Here is a 15,387-nt window from a genome sequence, read left to right as displayed (position 1 = left end):
GCGAGGTGAGGTGAGCGTGTCTACCGGCTCAAAGAGAACGAAACGTCTCAGAGGCGGAGCATCGGGGAAGGTTATTGGAATTTTTTTTCAACGCTTGCAAATATTCCATTGCTTGGATAAAAGAGAGATTCTTGAATTTTCGTAGCCACGGCACTCGACCAATGCTCGAAATGTCGAAGGTATGACGGGACATCGCGTACTTGGACGAAGGGCAAAATCTTCCAAGGGAACACCTGCACTCGTAAAAGTAGCTCGGATATGGCAACGGGATAGGTAGGTATAGGCATAGATAGGCATAATTCTCATACGCCGTTGTTACCCTCTTCTCATCTTTTTTCTCGCTCGGTGAATCTGTCCATATTTCTACGTGGATTCCAAGGATCGGTTGGTACGAATAGGATTCACACTGCGATGTCAATATTTTCTCATTACATGCATTTATTTCCATTGGCGGGAAAACCAAATCATGCAACATTGCAATTGCTTCGTCGTCGAGTATTTGATTCTGACAATGCACAAAGTATGAACTCGACGCTCATTGTTCTCGGTCGAGAAACGCAAGACGTGTAATAAAGTCATGGCGAAGGAATCGACGAAAACGTTCGCTGGGCCCGATCGAGTCATCGATTCGTGTCGCGCTATACTCGATCCAGGTGATTCCGGAGCACTCGGTTGATAAAATTCATAAATCAGACAGAGGCACCTAGTACATATACCTACACAGACAACACGATTAATTATCGAGCTCCGTTACCAAATGAGCTCTCGTTCGACGGGTGTGGCTTTGTTTTCGATCGACGACGGACTCTCATCCGTTCGTGTCAGGAGGAAGATTATTCGCACGATTTATATCCGGCTCGGGCGAGGTGCACGGTGCGCGACGTCTGCTCCGTTTTCTTCATCCGATCGACGACGGGTGGTCGCAGTTTCGGTTCGTTGTTATTCATCGATCCGATAAACATCTTGGGAAATCCGAACTCCGGAGGTCCTCTGTTCGCGTTCGTTCTTCGGCACACCTTCGTTTGTCACAGTGTTTCATCGGAGTCGTGAAATCTTTGATAATTCATCCCCGTGCGGTGTTTCTCCACGGTATCGTAGTCCTTCCGTTGTTCGTCTCGCAGCAGCGCGAGACTCTGTTCATCCGTCCGCGCCAAGTAATTCAACAAAGGGCAGTAGGCGATGTTGAAAACACCGACGAGCCACATCACCCAAGCGAATCCGATAGCTCGAACCAGCTCCCCGCCCATTATCGGCCCTGAAACGCACAAGTAACACCCCGCTAAGATGGTCCGAGGGGGAGAGGGGGAGAGGAGTCCGCTCATTTCCGAGTCGACCTTCCGTATTCGCTTCCGCCCGCGTCCTCCCCCGAAACTAGGAGCTGCGGAGGGTGCGGAGGGTGCGGAGGGTGCGGAGGGTGCGGAGGGTGCGGAGGGGGTACTCGTCGCGCGGCTATGAGATCGGGCGATACGCGACTCACCTAGAGAATACGCCAAACTGACCGCCACTTGTTGCAGCGAATAAACGGGCCCGTAACCGTCTTCTCGGCTCACCAGGGTAGCCAGGAGTGGCACGAGCGCCGCGTCGGCGATCCCGATTCCCAGACCCATACCCAGGTGAGGTATCGCCAGCTGCGAGACGGTGGACGCCAGGGGTATCGATATCGCGCTCACGCCGACCAGAATCATCGCCGATATCGCGGTGTTGTAACGTCCGCAACGATAGGCGATCATTCCGAAGAAATTCGTCCCTATCAGGTAGCCCGTACTGTCCGGTATGAACACCGTGCCCAACTGCCATTTCTGAAACGGGTGCGAGGCAGACGGTGAATCGGGGTGACTTTGCGTCGCGTCCGAGGTCGGACGGAGGGCGAGTGGCGACGGAGGACTCACCTTCGGCTTGACGTGCGTCATCAACCACAGAGGAAGACAAGGTTCTAGAATCGCCATCGCCGATGTTGAACACCATATCGCACCGGCGACCAGAAGAATCTTACCGTCGGACAGCATGTGGAGCCAATTCGTGTAAGACCGAGTGTCCCGCTGCTCAAATTGTCAAGTTATACGCCGTGTCTCGACAGCTATAAAATTTATAAACATGTCAGGATCGTTATGATATTCTACCTGTTCGATTATCCGGAAGTCCAGCGTCAGGAGTTGCAGACCTGCGGAAAAACAGAGAGGGAATTGTCACCGTGGGGCGATGAAACAGCCGGAATTCGGCGGATGTGCCTGGCACACGACGCATCGCTCGTCGCACTCACATATCAAAACTAAGGCGAACGACGAGACCAACAACAGCGGCGCAGTTTTCCCAATCAAATCGTACAAGATAGAGCCGAGGGGATACCCCAGGAGCACCCCGAGGGCTATGCTACCCAGAACGAAACCCATGACCTTCGACCTTTCCTCCTCGTTCGAATACCGCGATGCAACGAGTGACATTCCGGATACCCCTATACACGCCGACGATACTCCTTGGATGCTCCTGGCCAGAAATAACACCTCGTACCTCCGGCCGAACGCGAACACTGAAACATACGAAGGTATGACGCGGTGCACGTTGGTGTTTTTCCGACGCGAGACCGACGAGTCGACGAGTAACGATTCGAATTGCCCAAATACAACGACACCCGAAACACTCGACTCCCGAGGACGCGGGGCCGATATTCGACGATTCGAACCTCCGCCACGCGATCCCCGCCAAATTACCTCGCGGTGCTCGGCTAATTGTACAATCGGTCAATTTGTAATCAAACGGAACCCTCGCCAGAGCTGTTGATTACCCCTCCCGCGGAGGGAGGGGTGGTAATGTAACGCGGTATTTTTAATTAGTACGTGACTCGGCTCGGTCGACGGTCCTTCGCCGGCCAGAGACGAACGTCGCCACGGATATCTCTCGGGCGACATACCAGCGTGCATACTCACGCAGTGCGGAGAGTAGCAGATTCACGCTGCCCAACAACAAAGGCCTGGCGTATCCAAAGGCACCGGTCAGAGATCCCACCACCGGATTGAGCACGAGTTGAACCAGAGCCTTCGAACTCAGTAGGAAGCCGACGCGCCCATTTTCCTCGGTTTCCGCATCGGTCGTCGCATTACCGTCCAGGGTGTAAAGGTAGTCCGGAATTATCGGAACTGGAACATCGACTCGTGTTCACTCGACGAAGTGCGCCCAGCCTCACTTCCTACACGCTTCGGAGCTTCGTCAATGATACATGTGGGAGCGAACGCCGGGGAATCGAGGGTACGACCTCGAACCGGTCGAATCGTGCTTTTACTTTTACCGAAGCCGCGACCGGGGATGCGTTACGCGCGTTTCTATGCACCATTGCCAGTGAAAAAAGCAGGTAACGTTATCCCCGCAGCGTCACCGATCAGCGAAGCCGATGGAAAAGCCGCACCACGTGCCGCTCGAGAGGGCAGGTGGAAACGCGTCAAAGTTCATCCTCGGAGGACGATCGGAGCCCACCGGAGAACACCTCGTGTCACGAGTAGTCGCGGAATCGTGATTTCTTCGTTCTTCGTAAGAACGTTTCATGATCGGCGATCGCTGACCTCGAGGTTCGATCGCCCTCGACATTCGTTCGTCGAGGTCGACTGGAAAATTCACACCGATACATTTTTACTTACCGACGACCGTCAGGAGAATGTTGTCCAATAACAAGCTCAAATACACCATCGAAATAAGAACGAATCTTGAGTTCCTCAGCTCCTCGAGACTCATCGTCGTTTGAAGGAATTTTTTCGCTCGACCGGACAACTGACGAAGACACTTTATTCGTTCGTGCGACGATCCGATTCGGCTACTCCCAGACATTACTTGTACTCGAATACGCCGCCAGCCCTGTCGTGACCATTTTTTCTATCGACTGTCATCAGCCGTTATCGGCGAGTGCGGAGAAATTAGTGTAATCGGATCTCTTTCGCTCTGCGGACCCCGAGACGAGCGAGACCGGTGAAAATTCGTCTCGGTGTTGATATTTCTCATGGCAACTGGGACGTTCGAAGACGACGCCATGGCTTTTATAGGTTTCCGACGGTGTTCGACTTGCGCGTTTCGACGATACCAACCGCGGAAGTTTGCACCACCTCGCCGGTGCCGAGCTCTTTTTTTCGATCGCTCGGTCGCCGTATAATGCGGACAACGGTGCTTATTCCGCGTTACACGACTGAGTGCATATTTTTTCTCACGGCGTACAATGCTTCGGTGGCTTATCTACGCCGCGCAGGCTCTCGACCGCTCGACGTTATTTACGGTGACTTTGTCGACCGGAATTAATGGGGATACAACTCGCCGCGATTTCCAAAAAATGGCGGGGCGAGAGCCGGGTGAAGGAGGACTCGCCGCCGTTGCGCCCTCAAACTCCTCTCGTTGGGGCGAGGGGGCGGAAAATTGTCGCGCGCCGCGAGATCTTTCAATTTTTGTTCGCTTCTGGAAAAAGGTGAGGAGAAAGAGGCGAGGAGCGGACGATGTACGTTCGATCGCCAACTCGAAACGCACCCGTTCACCCCTGCAGAATTATACCTGGATGCGCGATATTATCTCGTTTCGTCGCACCTACGCGTTGTCTCGTCTACTCGGTCATTCGATAGGAAACACACCTGCGCGCCAATTTGCGGAGCTACAGATCTAATTCTATGCAATTTCAATCGCTGCGGCGCGCGGTAACTATTTTAACCCCGACGAATTCGACGTTGTCCCGAACCAGGCGATTCCGACTGTTTGCGATTCGCGGCGTGATGTTTTCATTTCATTTCAGTTTTAGCGGTAGAAATGAAACGAAGTTTCAACCAACTCGCGTGGGATATAAACCCTCGCAGTGTTCGACCGTTACAGCAGATTCGTAATCAAACGAGAATTCGAAATCCGCTCGATCACGCCTGTGGAAATATCGACATCGATATTCGCCAAGTGGGTAAAAATAGGTCTCTTCGAACCCCATTCTTTTTGTCACCCACGCGCGAGTCGTCGAATAAAGTTTTTCCACCGCGAAACTATATTCGAATCGGTCGACGGCTTCGTTTTGGGTGGTAAAAATACTCGTGACAATCGAACCAATGTCGATATACAATTATATTTTGCACGGCGACCAAAGTTTGATCGGTGAGATGGCCTTTATGAGAGTAACATGAGATATGCGGTATCGCACTGTATTTTTCTCGTCAGGACTAGAATTTAGTGATTCTCGAGGCGTCGTACTCCTCTTCCTCCCGGATGGAGGACTCCGTCAGACCGAGTCTCGGACTCGAACATCTCGACGGGTAGGCTTCGTTGGGGCCCCTCAAACTCGGCGATAATCTCCCCTCGACGTAAATGTCCGTCTCCGTGCAATCCTGATCCTCCTGTAGGACGATTCGAGGCTCCCGGAGAAAATGCCTCTGATGATGATCCACCGTCAGTTCGTTCGAACTCCGTCCGACGGGGCTTCGTCGACCCTGAGGAGAAAACCGAAAAAGCAAAGAGAAATTCAAAGTTCGAACGAGCGTCTCCGACGGATGTCGCGGTTCTTATTCCCGCCGATTGAAAGCGAATCCCGAAACCCTTACATCTGGATTCTCGACGCAAACTCTGGGCACCGGACGCAAGCTTTCGATTTCTCGCATTTCCGAATTGAAGGCGTAGTTGTTGTAACTGGACCTCGGTCGATTGTCGGGACTTCTGCTCGATCGCCCGACGAATCGAGGATTCGGACTGGAACACCCGTAATAATTCGGGTGGTAGGCCAAAGTTGGATGACCGACGATCCCGGGCCCCGCGGGCGTCGGCACGGGGGTGCAACTTCTTCGGAACGTGTAATCGTACAACGCCTGATGAGACTGCAAGTACGGAAACTGGAGCAAAGAGAGAAAGAAAGAGGAATTTTTCATCGCGAAGAGAATCCGAAAATCTGGAAGGGGGCGAATTTTTTACAATCGCTCGGATGTCCGTCGAATGAACAGGGATCGTCGGTGATTATTTAGCGGGGAAATTCTAGTTTCGGACGATGGAGCTGCGGAGTGAAAAATGGCGCGGGGTTACGAGGGTGTCGGCGGGGGTTGGATTTCGTAGTCGATCTGACCTGTCGCGCGATCGTGTTGATCCTCGGATCGGCTCCTCCTCCGTAATCTTCCGGCTGGTATCCGGCGGACAAGGTCCCGGTGTGTCCGAGTCTGGTCACCATGTAGTAAGTCCTCGGTATCAGAACTCCCAGCACGATGAGATAAGCGCTGGAAATTATCCCAATGGAGACGACGATGTCCCGCGAATCGGGTTCGACGAGCGTGAACCCCGTGAGCCAGACCGCCCATACGATCAGCAGGCCGATAACGGTCCCGAAAAAACATTTCCCCTCCCGATAATTTCGCCGTATGTGGGCGATGAAGCAACAAACAATGAACAGTTTTATCAGTAGGAATATGTCGTAGCTCAGCAACGACACGAACCTCCCACTACGGATTATCTTCGAACTGTCGTCTCGGTTCAAAGCGTAGAACATCGTGGAGATCGCTATCTGGACCGTCGACGCGAAGAAGACCATCGTGCTTTGGAGGTATCCGTTTATGTGGGTCGTGAAAATACCGCCGACCGAGAACGCCAGGAAAAGCGCTCTGGACAACATAATGGAGAAGGCCAGACCGACCGACAGCGTCGTCGCGAAGATTTTCCTCGAATTCAAACGCTCGACTCCGACGACCTCGTCGTTCAGGCAAAACGGTACCACCGACTGCAGCATGAATATCGTCGATATTATCAAGGCTATCGTCAACGCCGGGTTACCGTCCAAAACTTCCTCGACTACGTAGCGATACACTATGAATATTATTATTATGACGCACGCCGCCGTACCGCACCCTATGACGGTCAGCAGGATCGGTGTCGATATACCGCTCTTCAGGATCCCCCTGTCGTCCGAGGTCCTCGCGTGACGCCGGAGGCCCTCGAATCTCGGGTCGAAGTTCGCGCACCTCTTGCAATCGTCGAGGTACTTTTCTACGCAGAGTTTCGGCATTTTCGTCATGGGAAATTCGGAGGTCACTTCGGAGGTGACGGCGTTTAACTTGTAACCGATCACCGTCTCCGCTCTCCGATTTCTCTTCACGGTCACAACGTATTTCGTCGAACGTCCCTTCGCCGGTACGCGAAGCGCTTCGTACACCTCCGTATAGGTGAGCGGGATTTTTACTCTCGCGTCCGATTGCGGCAAAACGCATCTCTCGCCGTCTGAACAGGTGCGTCTTTGCAAATCCCGGAGGGAATTCGCCAACTCTACGATCGCTTTTCCGACGCTCAGCAGATACGGCGAATGAATCGCAACGTTCCCGGTCGCTCGGAGAAGCTTTTCATCCGCGCCGGGAATTTCCCCAAACAAATCCGTAGCGATCGGCTCGGTGTTTATCACGTAGGAACCTGTGGGGGCGTATTCTGGAAGAAAAAAGATCATGTTTGAAGGGGGGCGAGGGGTGGGGGATATTTTCGACTACCCCGATCCCTTCCGTGGAAGGGCTACGAGTCGGACGCGACAAAGTCCAGTTTCCAATGTCAGGCGAAACGATTGGACGTCTTCGATACGCACCGTCAACGTTCGATCCGTCCAGCGGTAGGATCACCCATACTTTGTCCCGGCCGATGATTCTCTTGCCATTTTCGATCCATCCGATGATGTTCTCCTTATTCCCAGCGACGGCGATAACGAGACGCGTCGAATTCATCCGATCGGCTGTCAATTCCGTGTGACTCACGAGACAGATTCCCGCCGCTCTGCTCATATCCAAGAAGTTATTCAACGCATCTTCGGAGTCCGTGAGAAACGAGTCGATTATCTCGAATCTGGTGGTCAAGAAATCGACCATCAGGTTCACGAGTGATTTCGTGAAATTCCGATCGCCGTAAGTCGTTATCGGCAGCAGACCAAACTTCTCGAACGGCTCGAGTGTCTCGCGGTAAGCGTCGGGAACGAGAACACCCAAGTCGTACGAAGACGTGCAGTCCCGGTCCACGGCGGCCGCGAGAGCTCCTCTGTAAACCGCCAATTTATCGTGGCAAGTGTCGCGAATTTTCAATCCTGACAAAGGACAGCAAAGTTGAGAGACAGCGCATACGTTCGTCGGATCCAACGAGTCCACCTCGTCGGGCAATTCGCCACGCGATACCCTCAGTCTACATACCCAACTTGATCCCAGGTACGTAATCGTACTCGTTCAATTTCTCGACCACGTAGAGCGCCGCCGCCACTTCCTGGTATCCCTTGGGGGATGAAATGTTGCAGTCGGATCCATAATTCGTATCGGCGAATGCTGCGGAAATCAATTGTCACGCCTGACGTCGTTTACGCTTATTAGTTTCCTCTCACCCTGCACCCGCGAAGGTCGATCTACGAGCGGATACACTCTTCTCCGCGGTCCCGCTTTTTTTCGCCACCCCGACAATGCCGATCGATTCGCTAACTTTCGAAGCATCGAAGACCCTCGCGACTCGAGAGGGTCGAGTGTGAAGAGTTGTGTTTTAAAAAATTGGATATCCGGTCTAGAACGACTCGGTGACTAGGTGATATTCCGAGTAGATTCGTGCGCCGAAGAAGAGTGTTTCGCGAGGTAGGTGACCCTCTGCGACACGGTGATGCGAGTGACGTGCGAATCGAGGATGCGAGTGACACTCACCGATTATCGTCGCGTCTCCGGTCGCTTCTGAAATTGTTCGATTTCTTTCGCAGATTGACGAATCATCGCCGAGCGCGACCGCCGCATCGATCAAATTCAACAATACGCCGAGTGCGACGACACCGCGGAGATGCGACGAAAGAAACCCCATAATGTCGCAATTGTTCGCGATATTTTTCAATTTATTCCTCGCGATTTCGAAAAACTTGAAACAATCTCGTCCGCGTGATCGTGATCGTTCCACGTCGCATCGGGAACAGGTCTGAGAAACTACGATACTGCACGCGGTAGCACTCGTATCCTATCACCTTTGTTTCAAAGGAGGCGGCTTCTTTTTTTCATTCGGCAGTTCATAGCGAGTCGATGTTTTGTCGATACCGGGGGTGGTCGGCAAGCGATACAATATCCCTCTGAACGCGCTTCAGACTCAGACTACGATAACGCTTCTCCGTGGCTGCGAGCAAACAAACGATAAGAAAAAAAGCAACGAAGAAAGAAATGCGTGGGATACCGTCGAAATTAACCGGCTATTTATACCTACGTATATTATATCGTTCCGAATCGGTGCGGCAGGCTATCGCGACGTTCGAGGGAAATCACTGGAATACAATCCCGAAATTACCGATTCCCGACACAAGAAAAACACAACAAACGACAAACGAACACGACGCGTAACACGGAAAATTGTCCGCACCCTTGAATTTTCGCGGATGGTTTGATTGATATCGGGTTGTCGCCGGTTTGGTTGTTACGCCGAGGGTCGCGAAAAGAACCGAACATTGCGCAAGGAATTCGACGAATCGACGGTCGTACGATTGGAATTCATGGCTTTTACGGAAACGGACGTCAGGCGATGTCGCGTCGCACCGTACCGAACCAATGTACCCTCCTTCCAGGTAGCACTGTGGAACTCCAACTGAAGAAACAACGGAGAGAAAATAAAGGAAGATGGAACAAATGAGAAGAAAAAACAGCGAAACGTTCGATATGCGAAGCCGTACTTTTATACCTTGGCAAGCCTCATTTGCCAAGCTTTAAATGAATTAACCATTTACCAGGTGTCACGATGAAGGTAATACCGCAGTGCGTTGTATACAGGGCGTTCCGTCGCAACTCGACTCTGCGACGAGGAAAATTAGAAAACTGAACAAATCGAAGAGCCGAATAAATAGATCGACGAAAAAGGGCGAACGATATTTTTAGGTCGTAGCAGCAACTCGAAACTCCGTACGTGGCGCGTTCTCCGTTGCTCCTTATGATTTCACCAAATCCGAAAGGACTTGCGAGATGGAGAAGAGAAGTGAATCAAGTGAGAACCTGGTCGACTTGACACGGAATACCCTACGGCCTATGCCTGCGTACGAAATGGCACAAGTCGCTCGGGTATCGGGGAAAATGTGATGTACACCTTGTATACGTTAGTCGCGATAGGTATACCGTGTCATTGTTAGGCTAGATTAAGCTGGCTGGGGTGTTCGGTGGTGGGGATAACCTTCTTCTAACTTCCTCAAGGTGTATGCTGGGATTTATTGAAAGTGCGTCCGTCGTGGGTCTTCCCTTCGACTCGTATTATCCCTTGATCGAACGATGATCGTTGATTGACTTTTTTCGACATCGTCGATTCACGTCTTACAATTGAATCAAGGGTATCCGTCCGTATGAAAGGGACAGGAGCACCCCTCCAGCTGTTGCTGTCCCTTTCACCCGCGACTAGTTTTGAAATATAATTTTTCTATGCTATCCACTATCGATCACCTCGGAATATGGAGGTAAATTTAAAAGAAAAGTATCCGAATCAGTTTTAGGGGCGTTCCAGTCTGCAGCTGTGAACCGAGGCGAAGGTTTCCGTGTACAAGAGCTCGCATACCGCCGCGTTGTTGTCGAAGGTCATCTCGCCGACCTTGAACTCGGGATTGACTGCGACCTGTAAAATAGAAGACGGAGATTCACGCTTGCGGCACAACGGTAGAGAAAGCAAACGTGGAAAGTATCAACATTTCCGCAGCATTGAAGGTTGAAACAAATTCTGGTGCGAAATTACCTTCATGGTGTAACGGCCAGGTTCGAGTTCCGAGATATCCACCCATTGGCAGTCGATATTGTGCTTATAAATATCCGTACAGTTCACCGAAATACCTTGATCGCCGTATTTCTCGCATTTGTATCTAGAACGAAAGATCGACATCCGACATAAGCTTGGAAATATGCGAAACGTAAGAAAACAATCACGACAAACAATTACCAAGTTCCCTTTTTTGTGCTTTCTCTTTGTCTTATTTCCCTCATTTTTTAACGTCGTTCGAATCGCACCCGGCCGGGATTGAGGGCTTTCTCGCCAAAAGGGCAAAGGAGGGTTGACGGGGCGAATTATTGGACGAAATATTAGTTCGCTACTCACCAGAGTCGGGCGTAGGATATCGGAATCGAGAAGAGCCTCGCCAACGTGCCTGCGACTCGGGTACGTGGATGGTATAGGTACATAACAATACACGGGTACGTATTCACTGCGTAATGCATCGAACGCGGGTCGAACTTTACGTTAAGAAGCACAATCGGAGCGTCGCGAAACAAATCGATATTTTGCAACTTCCTCGGGCGAACGAATCGTCTACCCTTTAACGCTGCACCCGCGTTCAGAGGTCGCGTAACAGTGCCACGATACGCGGGCTATGTTTTCGTCAATTTTTCATCGGGAATTTATTATCGATTCATTTCGCGGCACTCTCAATGTTGGTAAAGGTACAGGCCGTGCCTTTCCGCGATATACCGACCTCGGTTCCACTCCCGGAAGACATTGATTGTCTTCCAGACAAAACGATGCCTTGTGACCTTCGGCAACGCGCGTCCCATTCGAATCGATTATGTCGAAGGTAGCGAAGACTTCCATCGAATGATAGTGCCTGACGCGATCGTTGGGAAAAGGAAAATCAGTCGTGACCTTGACAAAGTTTATCTTCGCAGGGTGGAATATTCTTACATGTGACACATGTGCCATTCCCAGAGATGTTTCGGTACCGACGGTCGAAAGTCTGCCGTTCCCGCGTTCAGAATTCTCGCCGTGAATCTCAAGAGACGACGCGTTTCCAAGTGCCAGTTATCCGAATCCTTTTGGATCTTGTAGGCCTGGGATGCGACGCAATTTTCTTCCATCGCACATTGCAACCAATAGAGTTGACGGTCTTCGAGGTGCGCCGTCCTCATTAATTCGGTATGATCGAACACGAGATCGGCTATTTGACGAACGCAGAGCACGCTCGCTACATTTTCCGCTATACCTGCATCGTGTGACACGTGTGAGAAAAAATTCGGATTTTCAGAATCGCGCCGGAGCCCCAGGTAAGGCACGTAATCGAAAGCGAGAGAGAGATGGGAGAAAAAGTCAATTTCCGAAGCCGCGCGCTTTTCACTGCGTTTTCTACTCACCCGGACATTCGATTACCTCGTCGTGCAGACAATGTGCGAGATTCGGCTCGTCACCCTGACATCTTACGCCGCTGATGCTCATGGGCATTCGATTACCGCCAAAAAAATTCGTCTGGATAGCGTCCGAAGCGTAACCGAGACCCAATTGTTTGCAGACAACACCCGCCTCGAACAAACTCCAACTATCGCCGCAGACGAGTCCCCAGTCTGAGGAAAAAATAGAAATCAGAAGGGGCAGAGGAATCGATCGCGGTTAATCGGCGGTATTCCTTTTTTTTTTTTTCATTCAGAAACAAACTTCTCTCGTTTTGGGATCAAGACCGGCGAAAAATCTCACCGTCGTTGCCGAGTTTGACCTCGACGCGACCTTCGCTCGGTACCCGTCCCCCGGCTAATCGTACGGCCATGCCTTGACGATGCACGTCTTTGATCCTCAGTTTCGGGGGCTTAGCGGCTACCAGCGTCGGCGGAGGCGTAGCCTCTTCTTCGTGTTTACACACAACTCCGGCGGCCTCGCTTCCCTCACAGTTGGACTGACCCCAACCATCGAAACGGCATTTGGACAATTCGTCTTCCGTACCATCGCAGTAAATATTGTCCATCCAAAAACGACCTTCGGGATCGGATGACGAAGAGAATCGTTAATGGGGTAAAGTTGATCGAGCATCGCTCAATTCGTTTCATGTCTCTCTCTTTTTTTCCGATCTCACCGAATCGAGTGAATCTCATCGAATCGATTCGTAGAGCTTTTTGCAAAAATTGAGCCTACGTTACGTGATTTGGAGGGGGGGGGGAGAAAATAGAAAAAATCGAAGAGGAGTTTGAAATTTATCGAAGGCGATCAAAGTCGCTCGATGTAGAAACTGCAGCGGATGAGAATCCGTCCTCGCGACGCAACGAATCGGGTAGAATTTTCGGGTATAGTCGAGAAACAATCGTTTATTCGAAATTTCTGTTTAACGAGGTGGTACGGAGGTGGAACAAAAAAAGACTAAATAGATAAATGAAAAGAAGCTCGATATCCTTACGTCTTGCCTGTCCGAAGCGAGCATTGGTCGTTTGTTTGATCGCTCCTTCGAATCCCAACTGTCTGCAAACGACATTCGCTTCCATGTAATCCCATTCGTCGTCGCAAATGCTGCCCCATTTTCCATTGTGTAAAATTTCAACGTTTCCTAGCGGGGAAAATTAATCAGCAATCGCCACTGTGCTTCGGACATAATTTCTCGGACCAGGGAAAAATCGTGAGCGCTATACGGGGTACGACCAACGTGTCGGATTCTGACGGTGCATTTGATTCGATAGTTTTGCCGAAATTCCAAAATTGGATTTTCTGGGTCTGCGACTCGGCCTCACATGATTCTGGTTATTGGACACAATCGATTGAAGAAAGACAATCTTCTATTTCTCTTCTAATTCTTTCCATGTGCCGAGTTAATTGAAAATACTGTTCATATGAGCTATTTCGATACACAAATTTATGTCTAATATTGTTCTCCGTTTTATCTGACCTATGCCAACATCGTTGATTAGCCTACCTTCGTAATTACCCCTTCCGTCGACGAGTTTAATAGCGCCCTCTTGTTTTTTCAATTTTCTGAAATCTCTTTTCAATTTTCGTACTATCTGCGCTTTTTTAGCCCGATTATAGGTACCGTTATTACTCAAAGTGGCATCGACAGCGGTGCGATTATCAACATTATCGCCGATTGTTTCGTCGGCAAGAACACTTTGCAGCGGGAGTAAAATTGAGAAAACAATCAAAGCAGTGGCTAATAATTTGTACATTTTCCTTCTCGATTGACGTTCGACTTATATCTCTCAATTTCTTTTCTCTTACGCCCCCGTCGATCGAATGAACTAAATAATTAACAATAAACGAACGAATACTGGCGTCTTTATCACGATTACGAAATCATCCGTAATTCCAAAGTGAAAAAATACAAGAAGAAAATCTCCGCTAAAAGATTTTTGAACAATGCGGCAATGATCTGCGAAACCACGAGGGATGGAAAAAAGTCAGAATTTCACGCAACCCCGAAGGTCCCCGAACGATGGCATTTTCCACGTTTTACCGGGGTGAATATTGGTCGAAAAATTAGTTGAAAACAATTCACCGGACGGGCGTGTACGTGCGCGTACGTAAGAGCGTACGGCTGGATGTACTTGGAGGTACAAAAGTGTGTACTATTTTTGACCGCGGTGGGTTCTAATATTTAAAATTTTATTTTGGTATATACGTGGCTCAACCTGTACGTCGGAGGGTACTTGAGACTTGAAAGCCAGAAAGCTCCGGATAAAAGCTTGGAAATACCCCTCTGAAATATATTCCCTCTGCGTTCGACGCGCTTGAATAAGAGATATCCTTCTTCCGCAGTACAATTCGAATCAGCCGATGGTTTACCGTCTGCTTTCGTGTATATCTCGCACAGAAATTAAGCTTAGACGTGTCGCTATCAATTTTACGATGTCTATCGCGACCGACGCACTTTCAGCGACTGACCGACTACCGTCGGATCTCCTCTTCTCGCAGAAAGTTCTTCGGATCGTGATTACTGAAGCGCGCGGCTTCCGTTCGCGCTCGTTCGGTGCCTTTTTTCTCATCGCGAGCACCAAGTTGTGGAAATTTTACCATCTGTGCGTATACGTGCGTCGCTCGTCGATTACTCGAAAATGAAACCGATGTACGCGATTAATTATTTTTATGCCGCTAATATAGGGGATCTCCACAACGCCAACTTTGTACGTGATATCGAGAGACGAAGAAGAAGAAGAAGAAGAAGAAGACGAAGATGAACCCGGTTGCGGCGTTATCTTTCGCGTTGACAGACTCCAGCTGGCCTTGCGGAGGTTGAAAACACGTGCGCTCGCAAAGAACAGTGCGCAACATTGTTTGGTCGACGCATAAGCGCTTACTTTTATTTTTTCTTCATTCCGCTTCGCCGCTCTGGTTTCGATGATTTATTTTTCCCCGTCAGCAGGCCGTCGCCTGTTTTTCGATCATTCCGGTTCATCTTTGACCTTTGAAATCGTCACGTGGCTCCAATAATCGACGGATCGTACGGATCATACGATACGGACATTTGTGGAATAAGAGCAACCGACCGAAGAAGCTTTCATCTTTTTGAATAACGTGAAAACTTGAGGAACCGCACCGACGTTCGGTGGAAACTGTTTTACAACGAATTCAAATTTTATTCCGCCATTTTGCATCGGGATCGGATTCGTCTTCGGCGATGGCCTCGGAGGACTATACTCGCTGGGAATCACCCACCCGGGGCAGAGGAGGAAGGAAAACGATCGATCTACGACACGATCAGAGGTTGCT

The 15,387-nt window shown here is 50.3% G+C and overlaps 3 protein-coding genes across 5 annotated transcripts; all 3 read right to left on the bottom strand.

Moving 5' to 3' along the window:
* Positions 1-420: 420 nt before the first annotated feature.
* Positions 421-4,920, bottom strand: LOC105688212 (synaptic vesicular amine transporter). Of its 2 annotated transcripts, none has more exons than XM_048651148.1 (7): positions 3,630-4,920; positions 2,925-3,134; positions 2,261-2,527; positions 2,121-2,161; positions 1,890-2,042; positions 1,478-1,799; positions 421-1,255 (listed from the first exon to the last, which is right to left on the bottom strand). In XM_048651148.1, exons 1-7 carry the CDS (start codon positions 3,814-3,816, stop codon positions 1,026-1,028), a joined length of 1,410 nt encoding a protein of 469 aa, XP_048507105.1. In that variant the 5' UTR covers positions 3,817-4,920; the 3' UTR covers positions 421-1,025. The 2 variants fall into 2 exon arrangements, with proteins under 2 accessions (XP_048507105.1, XP_012259752.2); XM_012404329.3 differs by having other exon boundaries at positions 1,890-2,039.
* Positions 4,921-5,055: 135 nt separating this feature from the next.
* LOC125499667 lies at positions 5,056-9,473 on the bottom strand. Of its 2 annotated transcripts, none has more exons than XM_048651144.1 (7): positions 9,174-9,473; positions 8,637-9,090; positions 8,145-8,273; positions 7,553-8,041; positions 6,059-7,401; positions 5,547-5,831; positions 5,056-5,435 (listed from the first exon to the last, which is right to left on the bottom strand). In XM_048651144.1, exons 2-7 carry the CDS (start codon positions 8,785-8,787, stop codon positions 5,169-5,171), a joined length of 2,664 nt encoding a protein of 887 aa, XP_048507101.1. In that variant the 5' UTR covers positions 8,788-9,090; positions 9,174-9,473; the 3' UTR covers positions 5,056-5,168. The 2 variants fall into 2 exon arrangements, with proteins under 2 accessions (XP_048507101.1, XP_048507100.1); XM_048651143.1 differs by having other exon boundaries at positions 9,178-9,473.
* A 144-nt stretch (positions 9,474-9,617) lies between these two features.
* LOC105688479 (lysyl oxidase homolog 2) lies at positions 9,618-14,744 on the bottom strand. Its single transcript, XM_048651147.1, has 8 exons — positions 13,598-14,744; positions 13,088-13,234; positions 12,397-12,672; positions 12,060-12,266; positions 11,614-11,911; positions 11,408-11,536; positions 10,678-10,801; positions 9,618-10,560 (listed from the first exon to the last, which is right to left on the bottom strand). Exons 1-8 carry the CDS (start codon positions 13,845-13,847, stop codon positions 10,438-10,440), a joined length of 1,554 nt encoding a protein of 517 aa, XP_048507104.1. The 5' UTR covers positions 13,848-14,744; the 3' UTR covers positions 9,618-10,437.
* Positions 14,745-15,387: the final 643 nt, after the last annotated feature.

This window comes from Athalia rosae, chromosome 2 (assembly GCF_917208135.1).
Source record: "Athalia rosae chromosome 2, iyAthRosa1.1, whole genome shotgun sequence".
NCBI lineage: Eukaryota > Metazoa > Arthropoda > Insecta > Hymenoptera > Athaliidae > Athalia > Athalia rosae.
Note: the sequence above shows the minus strand (reverse complement) of the source record. Positions and strands in the feature narration are given on the sequence as shown.

Coding starts and splice junctions, on each gene's coding strand:
- LOC105688212 (XM_048651148.1), bottom strand. CDS start 3,816: ATGTCTGGGAGTAGCCGAATCGGATCGTCGCACGAACGAATAAAGTGT. Junction 3,135..3,629: donor CATTCTCCTGACGGTCGTCG/GTAAGTAAAAAT, acceptor TCGATGTTCCAG/TTCCGATAATTCCGGACTAC. Junction 1,256..1,477: donor CAGTTTGGCGTATTCTCTAG/GTGAGTCGCGTA, acceptor TGTGCGTTTCAG/GGCCGATAATGGGCGGGGAG.
- LOC125499667 (XM_048651144.1), bottom strand. CDS start 8,787: ATGGGGTTTCTTTCGTCGCATCTCCGCGGTGTCGTCGCACTCGGCGTA. Junction 5,832..6,058: donor TCAACACGATCGCGCGACAG/GTCAGATCGACT, acceptor TCTTTGCTCCAG/TTTCCGTACTTGCAGTCTCA. Junction 5,436..5,546: donor TTTGCGTCGAGAATCCAGAT/GTAAGGGTTTCG, acceptor TTTTCTCCTCAG/GGTCGACGAAGCCCCGTCGG.
- LOC105688479 (XM_048651147.1), bottom strand. CDS start 13,847: ATGTACAAATTATTAGCCACTGCTTTGATTGTTTTCTCAATTTTACTC. Junction 13,235..13,597: donor CGGAAGGGGTAATTACGAAG/GTAGGCTAATCA, acceptor TTTCCCCGCTAG/GAAACGTTGAAATTTTACAC. Junction 12,673..13,087: donor TCGCTTCGGACAGGCAAGAC/GTAAGGATATCG, acceptor CCGATCCCGAAG/GTCGTTTTTGGATGGACAAT.